The sequence below is a fragment of the Cajanus cajan genome, chromosome 5, assembly GCF_000230855.2.
Source record: "Cajanus cajan strain Asha chromosome 5, NIPB_CcT2T_4, whole genome shotgun sequence".
NCBI classification, from domain to species: Eukaryota; Viridiplantae; Streptophyta; class Magnoliopsida; order Fabales; family Fabaceae; genus Cajanus; species Cajanus cajan.
Genome location: NC_138521.1, coordinates 52,999,293 through 53,011,711, shown reverse-complemented (window position 1 = coordinate 53,011,711; position 12,419 = coordinate 52,999,293). Strand labels below are relative to the sequence as shown.

The window sequence follows — 12,419 nt, the reverse complement described above, 5'->3', positions numbered from 1 at the left end:
TTTGTGTCTTAGTAATGTTGTGAGATGTGAAAATTATAAAGCAGATATGATGTAGTTTATTTTTTAAAAAATAATTTTTATTTAAATTAATAAAATAAAATTATTGAGTTATCTTTTACTAAAAAAGTAATTATATAATTATTTAATAAATAAAAGATAAAAATATCTAAAATTTGTGTACACAAAAATTATAATCGTCATTATATATTATTATAAATTATCATCTTTATTAGTGGAATAAAGATACGACGTGTCTTTATGTAACAGACACCATTGTCATTAAAAAGTGTGAGAAAAAAAATAAAAACTGAAAAAAAAAGTAAGAGAGAAAAGAAACAGAAAAAAATAGAAAGCATGATGTGCAATTACATAGACAATTATGTTGTTTTATTTTATATATTTCTTTTCTATTTTAACCTTTATCCAATGTATTGTTGGAAGGAAATTATATAATTGAATGGACAAAAATGTTAAAAAAAAATGGAGATGAAATAGATATATCATTTTTTTTCTTCTAATGTTACATTTATAGTATAGACTACATATTTTTTTTAAAAATAAAAATAAATAAAGTTATTAAAAGATAATAGTAGTGATTTTATTTAGTGGAATCTCAATTGTAATTTTTTTTAGAGAATAAAATGTGTAATTACTAAAATAGAATCCCTAGTTAGAATGTTATAATGACATGTTATAATGACAAATAAGGATAAAAATAAAAATATTTTAAATAAATATAGATAAAATAAAATTAAAGAGTAAATGAGTGTTAAAAAAATTAGAAACCAAAAAATGATATTCTTTTTACAAACATTTAAATATATTAAAAAAATATATAACAATTGAATACTAAGTACCAAGATGATTATGATTCTTTTGTTTTGAAACCATATTTAAATATAGTTCCAAAACAAAGGAACATATTATGCATCACAAGTGTAATTTGAAGACAATTTGGACAACAAAATTTTAATTTAAGCCTTTAATTATTCGCAAATTCTCACTTTGAAAAGTATAAAAATCTATGTGAGACACACTAATTTATTACTGATTCTCATACTCTTCTCTCCCAAACATCGACCTTTTTTAATTCATCACTCATCGTTCTCCCTCCTTTTTATTCTTTGCTAATTCATGCCTTCCAAATACATTATTAGAAAGTTTTTTTTCGAAGTTTTCTTTTCTTTTCCTTTTTTTTATATATAAACTAGACTTATCTTACAACAAAATTAATTCTATTTAAATTAAATAATATTATTACGGAGGTAAAACTTTCTCTTCCAATATTTAATATAGTTACTTTCGTACTAGTTAATCCATTACTCTCATAGCAGTTGATCATACATTTATTATTGGAAGAGGTTGATTAACCATGTAGATATTCAAAATGAGTGATGTGAATAAGTGTATAATTGGTTTAACTCGAGGAACTCTTTTGTATCTCAAGAAATTTAAAAAGCAAAATCTTCTCTTTCTTGTTCGGAACGGAACGAGGAAAAAATAAAAGTAAAAGGAAACCCGTGTGGGGTAATTGACTATATGGGAAAAAAAAAACCCATTGATTCAACAGTAGGAATATTCCATTTGATACCCAATGATTCCATTTTCATATTAATACAATTGTGGAAAAATGATGAATTTGAATCACTAAGCAACATACATATAGTAATTTTATTAATCACTAAAGTCAGTTCATGATTGACGGTTGAGATAGATATATAAAAAATTAACTTCATTTTTCATCGTGATTGTGTAATAATAATTTCATAGGTTTTACGTTGAAATTTATTCTAAACATTATTTTTTACTACAATATTATAGGCATTTTTAAGTATTATAATTATCTCAATTTTATATTTTAATCTTCATAAATTAAAATACTTTATTTTAATCTCTATACATATTATTCTTGGTCTATTTAAATTTGTGTTGTCTATTATTCTGGGATAAAATTTATGAAATTATTAAAAATTAAAATGATATGTACAGTCATTAAAATAATTTTTAGTAATAAGAATTAAAAATAAAATTAACGAAAATAAAGATTTTAAAATAAAATATTATTGATTAGTGGACATATACATATGTTTTAAACTTATGAAAGGAAATTCTGTATTTGTCTGCCGCCATCGAATCGAACAACATACACATAATTCGCCGTTAACGTTTCCAACTTTTCTTCAGTTCTGGTACGAGAACAGCGTGAATCTCTAAAATGTGTGCATATATATATATATATATAAGACATCATCACTAACAACATAACATAATACACTTTTCCTTTCTCTACAGCACCGCGTTCCCCAGCTTTCTCTCTCCTCTTGTTTCCACCTCCCTCTCCCTCGCCATACTCTCCCGCATGCCCATTTTCTAAACACGCTTTCCAAGAGGGTCAGTTTCTTTTTCATTCTAATTTTGTTTCGATTCAGAGCCTTTTTCTCTGGTGGGGTTTATGGGAGGGTAAAGGGGAAAATGGAAGTACAATGTGGGTTTCATGTTGTTTTCTTTCATTTTTCTTTTTTTGACAATTGGTTTGTTTATGGATCTTCTGGACTCCGTTTCTATGCTTTGATCCGAGATGATGGATGTAAAGATTTAATTTTGGCTTCTGTTGCGTGCTGATGGGATTACGTGATGTTGATTGTTCTTTAAGTTTTATGGGTTATTTCATCTTGCTTGAAATTGGATAAATCCGAGTTCAAGGTCAATTTTTTATTCGTTGATTACTCTATATGTTTTTTTATTTGCCCTTTTGCTTCTTATGTTCTAACTTGTTTTGAAAAGTCTTCTTCAATAATTTCATAAATTATGTCTTCTTGTCACATCTGGGCTCGGAGCCTTCATTTGTTAATTATCAATTATTGTTTCTGACACACAGTGTCGAGAATCCTTTGGACTGCAAACATTATTTTAATTTTTCCATCTTCTTTCTTTTAGTTTTTTAGTTCACTTACCGTGCATTATTGTATGGTTGATTTTTTTGTGTATTATCATACATTGTGCTGTTTCAATTCTGTTGGAATTGCAAGGTTAAGAGGGTTTTGGTGATGTATTTCAGGTAAGTTAGGGCACTGGTCCTGTGCCGTGCTGCCTTACCTGCATTTTTTCCATAAATGGGCTGTTTCAACTCTAAGTCAGCTAGACCACGACAGTTTCCTGCACAGGAGAATACTGTAACTCTTGCATCAGAGACAGCTTGTAAGTTGATTAATTTTTCCAATGAAATAATGCAAAGCTGTAATTCTGTACCAAGATATGTGGCCGTTTTATTGAATTCTATTTCTAGATTTACTTTTATCTGAGGAGTTGCTTATTATGAATTTGCTCTTCGTCTTGTGTTGTTGCTGGATGAATCTTATAAGTATAATATTAATGTGTGGCATGCTTCCTGTGCCTGTGATGTTTTTGAAAAGGGAAAGATTGCAAATTTGAACAAACAAATCTAAGTTCAGTTTGTTGTTAAAAGTAGGCAAAGGTAGACCTTTAAAATGGAACATCCCCTTGGTCCTACCCGTTCCTATTCTATCTTAGTGTGGGCTACATGAAGGGAAATGGTTTTGATTGTGCTTTTTTCATATTGCTGTATCTATGGGTATCTAAATGTAAGGTAATAATATAAATTGTATTTCTTCTGTATTTTGTGAAGTAAACCAAACTGAAGAATATGTTGTTTAGTCAACTTGCAAAATTGAAGAGATTAAAGAATAACCTCACATCTATCCTGTCAAAATCTTCGATTAGTTTCCATTCTGTCACCACCTTAAGCAGACAAAGGCCTCTTTTTTTTCCCATTTTCTTGCGAAACTTTTCTCCTTTTCGGAACACACAATTTTAGAGCTATACATTCAGAAAACTCTGCAAATTTAAGAAACAAAATTTAGACTTGTCAGTTCAGATGTGCCATTGTCTCACTTAAAATGGATGTGATGGTTGTGCTCGTGTATTGCCACCTGCAAATATTTAGAAGAATGTTCCCTTCTAGTGATGCATTTCTTATGAAACTTCTCTATCTCTGTTTCTCAAGCACTTATGTTAGTTTTGTAGTTTAAACATGTGTATCAATTTTTGGTGTTCCATTTCCCAGTCACTGTCAGCGAGGTTGAAGCATTGTTTGAGCTTTTTAGGAGCATCAGCAGTTCTGTTATTGACGATGGACTAATAAGCAAGGTAATACATAGCAAATTCCTTTTTAATTTTTCTCATTAGTTGTTATATGATGATTGTGACTTTTTATTGCTTCTATCTCTACTCATTCTCTGTGAGGAACTTAGGCTATGTTTGGAAACCAGTTTGCAACATTGTAAACAGAAAAAACACATTCCAAAGCATCAAACTAGGAAGCAACTTTTGTATCTTTTCCATTGAATGTGATTTTGTAGGTTTCTAACGAGAAACCATGAGCACACTTAATTATATTGTGACATCTATCTTGCAATTGGTATTTAGTCATGAGAAATTGGGTTATCTATTTGCATATGTAATTTTGTCAAGAACTTAATCCATATCTTCGGTTTCAAAATTTTCATTTAATCATGTGTAATATAAAGATAATTGGTTGTTATGTTCTCAAGGATGCTTCTAGACATGAATGATCTGCAGTATAATACCTCTTTTAAGTTTTTCTTTCACGTATTTTATTTTAGATTTTGTTTTGGTTTGTTAAAGGATTTTTAATATATTATTGTCCTAATTCAACTTGTTCTTTACATGGAATTCTATGTCCTTATTGTGGTTATGGGTTATCTTTCTTAACAGGAAGAATTTCAATTGGCAATCTTCAAAAACAAGAGAAAGGAGAACATCTTTGCAAATCGGGTACTATATACATCTTTGCTTTCTTGATAGTAATATCTATACCATAATTGTTTATGATTCTTGCAAGCAATTGTGAATGACTATAGACTGGCTGAAATGTACACTTTAGATCAACAATTTGCAGTGCAAGTATGCTATTGAAGATATTTGCTCTTTCACTATGTTCATCTGGAAGAAACTCAATTTATTAATCCTTTCTGCAAAAACCTGTAACATTTATTGTGAACCATTTGCTTTCATCCAGTTTTTGTCAAATTTATATGTACAGATTATTTTTCTCAACTCCAGGGTTCCTTCAAAAATGGAAATTGATGTTTGATTAGCTTTGCAACTTATGAATATCTTCAATGACATTTTATGTAATTCTCGTGGGTTGTGGCATCTCTATGAAGTAATCTTTCAATTGACTATATATATATCCATTGATATGCTACGTGCAGATCTTTGATCTATTTGATGTCAAGAAGAAGGGGGTTATTGATTTTGATGACTTCGTTAGATCTCTCAATGTTTTCCACCCAAATGCATCATTAGAAGACAAGATAGCTTGTAAGTTAAACGTCAAATCCTAAACTCATGGTTTATCCTAATTTCCTTGCAGTGATCTAGCTGTTCTGATACATTAGGTTTGGTATCTTCTTTCAGTTTCATTTAGGGTCTATGATTTGCACAATACTGGCTTTATAGAGCGTCCAGAGGTAAGATGGTGATACTTTATTCATATACCTTCCATGCAAGTAATATGCTCATTGCTACGAAACAAAATAAGTGCTAACCTACACATGCATAGATCTTTGTTGCGATGTGATGATTTTCATTTTGGTTTGGTGCATTTTGTCGTGGCATCTATCTTCAGTGTCTGTGCACTCCCATCCTATTAATTTTACTGGACATGTTCAATTATTTATTTATTTTTTGGTGATTTCCGACAGGTCAAGCAAATGTTAATTGCACTTCTTTTTGAGTCGGAAATGAAGTTGGCAGATGAGGTCATTGAAACAATTCTTGACAAGGTGAGTTATGCTTAAAGAAATCAAACCTAAACAATATAAAAATAATAGATGATTTGTCTGCATTATGAAACAATTATAGTTTATTGTTGCCATGTTGTATTATCCTATAACCTACTGTTTTTTTCTTTGGCATCAAATTATCACAAATTAAAATAAACTATAAAAGGCTTAAGCCTTACATCGTATTATTCTTTTTTGGCCAGACATTCTCGGAAGCTGACCTTAACCAAGATGGAAGAATAGACATTGACGAGTGGAAAAATTTTGTTTCTAAGAATCCGTCGTTATTAAAAATCATGACCCTACCTTATCTGAGGTATGTGTAGTTTTTTTTTTAAATGGTAAATATGAATATGAATTTACTTTTATCAATAATTTGCTATTATGTAATAATTTGTTATTGTTGAATATGCAGGGACATAACAACATCTTTTCCAAGTTTTGTTTTTAATTCTAACGTGGACGAAATTGCTGCATAAATTACAAGGCTTTAGGTTGTGATTGGTGGAGGGAAAATTGAAAGTATTAGACACAGAGGATGTAATAGGCGCCATGCTTGAGTAGTTAGCCTTACTCAGTAAATTGTAAATCACATTGGCATTGAAATCTTCTAGCCACATTTCAAGTTAGTGCCTGTTTGAAAACCCCTATTTTTTTATTTTTTTTTATAGGGATTTTGTTTTTTTGAACAGAGACAAAATTGAATAGTTACAATGAAAAGGTAACAATTTTTAAACCGTTTTACATGAAATAGAAAGAATAGGAATTCACAAGGTGTGGAAGATATGCGATTCAAAGAAGGGGTTCGAATACCTCACCTCATCCTATAACGATCCCAAAGGTTATCACATTTATTATTGAAAAATCAACATTAAAGTGTAAGCAAAATCATACATAAAATAGAATGTGTGAAATATATCAATCTAGTACATATGTAATGTACATCACTACTAGACAATTACGATCTTTACTCTATAAAGTTAGTTGAAGACTCCCAAAATAAGACTATCTTAAGAGTCATACAAAACAATTATCATCTTGTTAACTAATTGTTTAATCTTAACCTTTCATACATCAAGTATGGTTATCCCAATTATAATCAAAAGGAAAAGAAGGGTAAGTTTACAAAAGAAACAACATATAACAATACAACCAAAGCAACAAAAGTATCGATTGACAATAAGATAATTCATAGCATATAACATGTTTAACATTTATCAACTTGTTCATAATCAACATCTAAACATACATATTTTAGCAACTAATGCATAGTCACACATGTTAATTAAGGAGATCTCCTACAACATAGTTAAATAGTTTAAGTGACTTGTCCTTATTAAATCATAATATTAGACTTATCTCAGCCTGGTTAGGTATAGTACAACATTTGACCTCATAAAAGAGTCAGGTATAAACAACTTAGTTTGATTTCTTAGGCTTTGTTACTTAAATAAAGAAGTATGATACTATGCCGAGATAGAACAATTTGAATATGGGTCCACCATGATGTGAGACCCCCTTTTCTTTTCCTTTTCTCTCCCCGACACTCTCCTCTCACTCACGCTTATTCCCACTCTTTCATTCTCTCTTTGCCTCCTTCATTGATTTCTACTTGCTGTCTCAAGGTGCTGATTCTTGAAGGTTTGGTTTTGCTGTGGTTGCGGACATTCTTCTCTTCTCTTCCCCGTTCATGCTCATTTCATCTTCTTCTCGTTTTTCTCTTCCTAGGGCTCGGATTCTTCGTACCGAGGTAAGGGAAGTTAATTTTGGTTGTGTTTTGTTGAAGACGAGTTCACGAACTCATTTGGTGGCTGACTACTTGAATGATTTGGGGCTGTGTGTGATGAATTTTCGTTTTTGGGGTTCTTTAGGGGTTTTGAGAAAATTTTGGATTTCCTTTGATTTGTGGTTGCATGTGTAAAAAGGTGGTGTTTTTGAGTTGTGGGTTGAAAATGTGTTACTTTGAATGGATTGCATGTGCTAGAAAAGTGGATTTTTGCAGGTTTTGGTCAAAATTTTTGAACTTGGGAAATTTGCTGCTGAACCTCGCACTGGGCACTGTTCTTCGCGTCGGGCGCGTGACCACCAGGAGGCTCCTTTTAGGCAAGCCGTCGGGCGCAAAGGTGTATGCGCCGGGCGAGCTTGAGAAGGAGAGCCTTTGGATGGCCCACGCCAGGCGTGACCTGGACCACGCCGGGCGCGATATCAGTTGTGTTATGTTTTGGGTTTTCTGGTGCCGCGCTGGGCGCGGAGGCTCATTGGGAGTCTCTGCCAGAGGCGTTGGGCGCAATATGAATTGCGTCGGGCGCGAGACCTTGGTAGGTCTCTGCCTTACCCACGTTGGGCGCGGGTTAGGCCATGCTGGGCGCGTGAGACTCTTTGGAGTCTCTGCCTGGACGTGCGCTGAGCGCAAAGCTGAATTGCGCTAGGCACGTGAGAGCCTTGGGCTCTCTGGCTGGGTCACGCCGGGCGCGAGTACTCTTGCTCCGGGCGCGCTGGCCCCTGGTACTCTCTGGTCGTGCCACGCCGGCGCGACCATGAGTGCGCTGGGCGCGTATGAGGATGAGGTGTTATATGCTAAAATTTGCTGAAAAATGTTGCTTTATGCTGAGATGAGCTGAAATAGATGTATATTGTTGTGCTGAGTTGTGCTGTTATTGATGATTTTAAATGCTGATTTATAATATTGCTGTGCTCTAAAATGATAAGCTAAGTTGTGAGTAGTAAGCTGTGTTGAATACTACTTAGCCGTGCTGTATGCTGATTTGTTGTGCTGTGCTGTGAGCTGTGTTAGCTGAGTTGTATGATGGTTATTAGCCACTATTGTGGTGGTGTTATAGCCGCTATGCCGATGTTGTTATTAGCCACTATTGTGGTGCTGTTATAGCCGCTATGTCAATGCTGTTATTAGTCACTATTGTGGTGCTGTTATAGCCGTTATGTCGGTGCTGTTATTAGCCACTATTGTGGTGCTGTTATTGTCGCTTTGCGGTGCTGATATTGTTGAATGCTGTGGTGTAATATAAGTTGTGTTGGTGTGTTGATAGCTGTAGTTATTTTCTATCATATTGCCATATATGTATACTGATTTCTTTTCACTAGCTTACCCTTTGTTGTCTCCATGATGTTTGGACTGCAATGATCATACTATGTATAGGAGCAGAGCAGGGATAGGTTGGTGGTTGATGGTGAGTCTGTAGCTGGAAGACGGAGTTGATCTTCTAGGATCTTTTGATGTATAGCTACTTAGTGTAGTAGCCCTTGTTGTATTTTGTACACTTTAACTCTATCCAGACTTGGATCATGTATATGTATATATTCTAGACCCTATATGTATACACTTGTTCCTTTCTGTGTGGTGTTTCTAGTGTGTTGTGCGGTGTGTAGTGACCAGCTGGGTCGTTACATTACCTAGCTTAACTAAGTCACTTATGGGATTAGTCCACCGACTACCGTCCAAATACCCAACCCTCTAATACTAGGTTAGAGATTTTAATCCTCGACTTTGTACTTTACTCAATTAGTTATTCAATTAAGATATGATTCGACTACTTTTATACCAAAACCACATAGACCTTAGAGGGAAACAACTTTTAAAACAACTTAATTCACTTCTAGCATTTGTGTATCACAACTTAGATAGGTATCTCAACCACATGTCTACAACTTGATCACTTTATACAACATGCAACTTTACAACTTTCCACTTTCATCAAATTAACCAACAATATACAACTCAACATCAATAGTATTTATCATCAATTATTATCATTTAATATCATCTAAATATCAAAAATTCATCATATAACAATTTAGGACATCATATATTACCATATGCTATAAGGGAGTTAACACATCATTTTCAACATGTAATCATCAATTAACATACAACGAAAACTTCCACATAACACAACATAATTGGAGTTCTACTACTTCAATCAAACTCATATTTATCTCATATGAAAGTTAAAAATGTTATCTACAACTCTTATGAAGACTTCAAGTTCTAACTCCATCATATACTATACTAAAAATTACAAAATTCACAACCATTTGCTAAATTGTTGACAACTTGACCTTTTTTCACTAAAGGTCATAATTGGAGTTCTAAATCTCTTTTTTAAGTGATTCCAAAGTCATTGGAAATTTAACATATAGGACTACAACTTTTATGAAGACAATAAAGCCTAATTTAGAAGGTAACTAATCCGCTAAACGCATTCAAATCCACTTAGTGAATTTTGAATCAGGTAGCTTTGACCTCAAATCAACTCAACCCTTTAAAATCTGCTCAGCCCTTTGTCTCTAAAGACACCCCTGATTCGAGTCCCCAAATTCGCTCAGCCGTTTATAAACCACTCAACTGTTTCATGACATAGATTATCATTGGGTTTTTTCTTTCCGCAATTTTGGGGTTTACAAAGCTTTCCATTTCATCCTAAGCTTCCTACAAGTTCCAGTCTTACATCTAAACCATAATAACTCATCTAATTAACCAGAATACATAAAAAATAACTGAAGATCAACACAAAAAAGATATGCAACCATAGATTTCAACACTCATCAAACCCCTTCTATGGGTATTACAAGAACCAAATCAACTTCCTCCAAAACTCACGACTCAACCATCACAATTCCAACAACACAACTTAAAAATTAAGGGTTTGAAAGAATCATCAAATCAAATTCACAAAACATAACCAAGGCAAGATTCCCTGATCTTTTTGGGGAGTCAGAATTTTCCAAGAAGAGAAGAGAAGAGGAAGAAGCTCTACTTGCTCTGTATGATTTTGAAGACAAACTGCAACTCAACAATTGAGACTTTTCCCACTGTTCTGGCCAACTAAAGAAAGGAAGGAGAAGTAGAAGAGAATTCTCAACCTAGAAAGAAAAATTTGATCTCACTTTCCAAAAACAACTCTATGAAAAAAGTGTTACACACCCAACTACAAATATGGATAACAATCCAAAATCTACATTTTATAATTCATCTTAAGACCTCAAAATTAATGAAAAAATCCTTTGATAGCAATATCAAAACGAGTTAGAATTAGAAGAAATCTAAATTAAACTTTTAAATAATTTCTAAACTCAAATACATATTCATTTAACAAATAGAATGTTAGATTAAAATATTAAAAAGACCATATAAAAAAAAAAAAACTTATCAAAAAAAAATATCGAAGGGATTACTGCACTAATTTGAATAATTGGCATTTAAGTTTTAAGTTTAAATCTTATTATTATTATTATATGCTAGTTTGAATAATTTGTATTAAATTTTAAATTTAAATCTTTTTGTTATTATAAAAAAAATATTGAAGGGATTACAAGTTGTCTAAGAAACAATTATGGATTTAGCATATGTATAAATCTAGAGAAAGAGAAAACACATTAAAGGAATGGATAAAGTAAGAAGTATTTAAAAAAAAATTAAAAGAGACAGTACACTCATAATTAATTATTATAAAATTAATTTTCTATAAAATAAAATATAAAATTAATTATAATATTAATTGTTGATTTTCTTTAATGAATGATTGTTATTTCTCTTTATCTTTTAAAAGAATAATTTTTTTTCACTTTAGACAACAGAGTCCAAATGAACACATTCCAGAAGATAAAATTTCTTGACAGTGATAGAAGGAAAAAGTAGCAAATCAAAGCTGATAATGGAAAATAAAGAGAACGCAATAAAATTTGAAAAGACAAAATGAACTCAGCTAAACAACCACCGTGGATCTGCCCTTTTTTTTTTTTTTTAAATCAAACTTAATTTATTATTATAGGCATGGTTGATCTTGATCTTGGATTTGGAATTCACAAACCAGGATTTAGGTTGAAGATGTTTGTTTGAAAGAGAAGAAAGAAACAGAGTAAATGAAAATAAGAAAGAGAGAAATAGATAAAAAAAAATTTAATTTAGTTTATTAACGATTTTTTTAACACTGAAACGATTTTCTAATATTTTATGATATTAACTATTTCTCTTAAATATTAAAAGATCAAATAAATCATTTTAAAAAAATATTTAATGTAATAAAAATTAAAAATAAATTACTATTATGTAATTTTTAGGGAATTAAATAAATAACTTAGCTTTTTAAAACTAAATTATAATGTTTTAAATATATAATATTTTTAAAAAATTAAATTAATGCTGTAAAAAAAGATTATTCAATTAATAAAATTACATAATTAGTATAAAAATGCATATCGGTTTATTGTACGAGTATAAAAATTTGGTGACGATACTATTATTATATCTAAATTTTGCATTATTTTTGGTTAAAAAATTAAGAAAACTGAAACTCAGTACGGCAGTACGGTCTTTGCAATTTGCATACTCAGTGCAAGTGGAGAATAGATTTTTTTTTTTTATAAAAAAAATAGAGTAAACATAAGGTTATTTAATAGTAGAAAAGTATAAGTGAATAGAAGTGAATTTTAAAGAAATTATTTATTTTAAAAACTAATTAATAAAAGTATTGTTATTATTATTATTATTTATTCAAAATAAAAATTACATATTTATAATTAATTATATTATTTAACATAATCAATTATGATTATATTATATACATGCATAAT

General features: G+C 31.3%; 1 protein-coding gene across 3 annotated transcripts; it reads left to right on the top strand.

Moving 5' to 3' along the window:
- Positions 1 to 2,095: 2,095 nt before the first annotated feature.
- LOC109811820 (calcineurin B-like protein 1) lies at positions 2,096 to 6,564 on the top strand. Of its 3 annotated transcripts, XM_020375659.3 has the most exons (10): positions 2,096 to 2,189; positions 2,293 to 2,391; positions 3,059 to 3,198; positions 4,085 to 4,167; positions 4,756 to 4,815; positions 5,256 to 5,364; positions 5,461 to 5,513; positions 5,748 to 5,828; positions 6,032 to 6,144; positions 6,244 to 6,564. In XM_020375659.3, the coding sequence occupies exons 3-10, from the start codon at positions 3,114 to 3,116 to the stop codon at positions 6,305 to 6,307; spliced, it is 648 nt and encodes a 215-aa protein (XP_020231248.1). In that variant the 5' UTR covers positions 2,096 to 2,189; positions 2,293 to 2,391; positions 3,059 to 3,113; the 3' UTR covers positions 6,308 to 6,564. The 3 variants fall into 3 exon arrangements, with proteins under 3 accessions (XP_020231248.1, XP_029129920.1, XP_029129919.1); XM_029274087.2 differs by lacking the exon at positions 2,096 to 2,189 and having other exon boundaries at positions 2,241 to 2,391; XM_029274086.2 differs by lacking the exons at positions 2,096 to 2,189; positions 2,293 to 2,391 and adding an exon at positions 2,457 to 2,703.
- Positions 6,565 to 12,419: the final 5,855 nt, after the last annotated feature.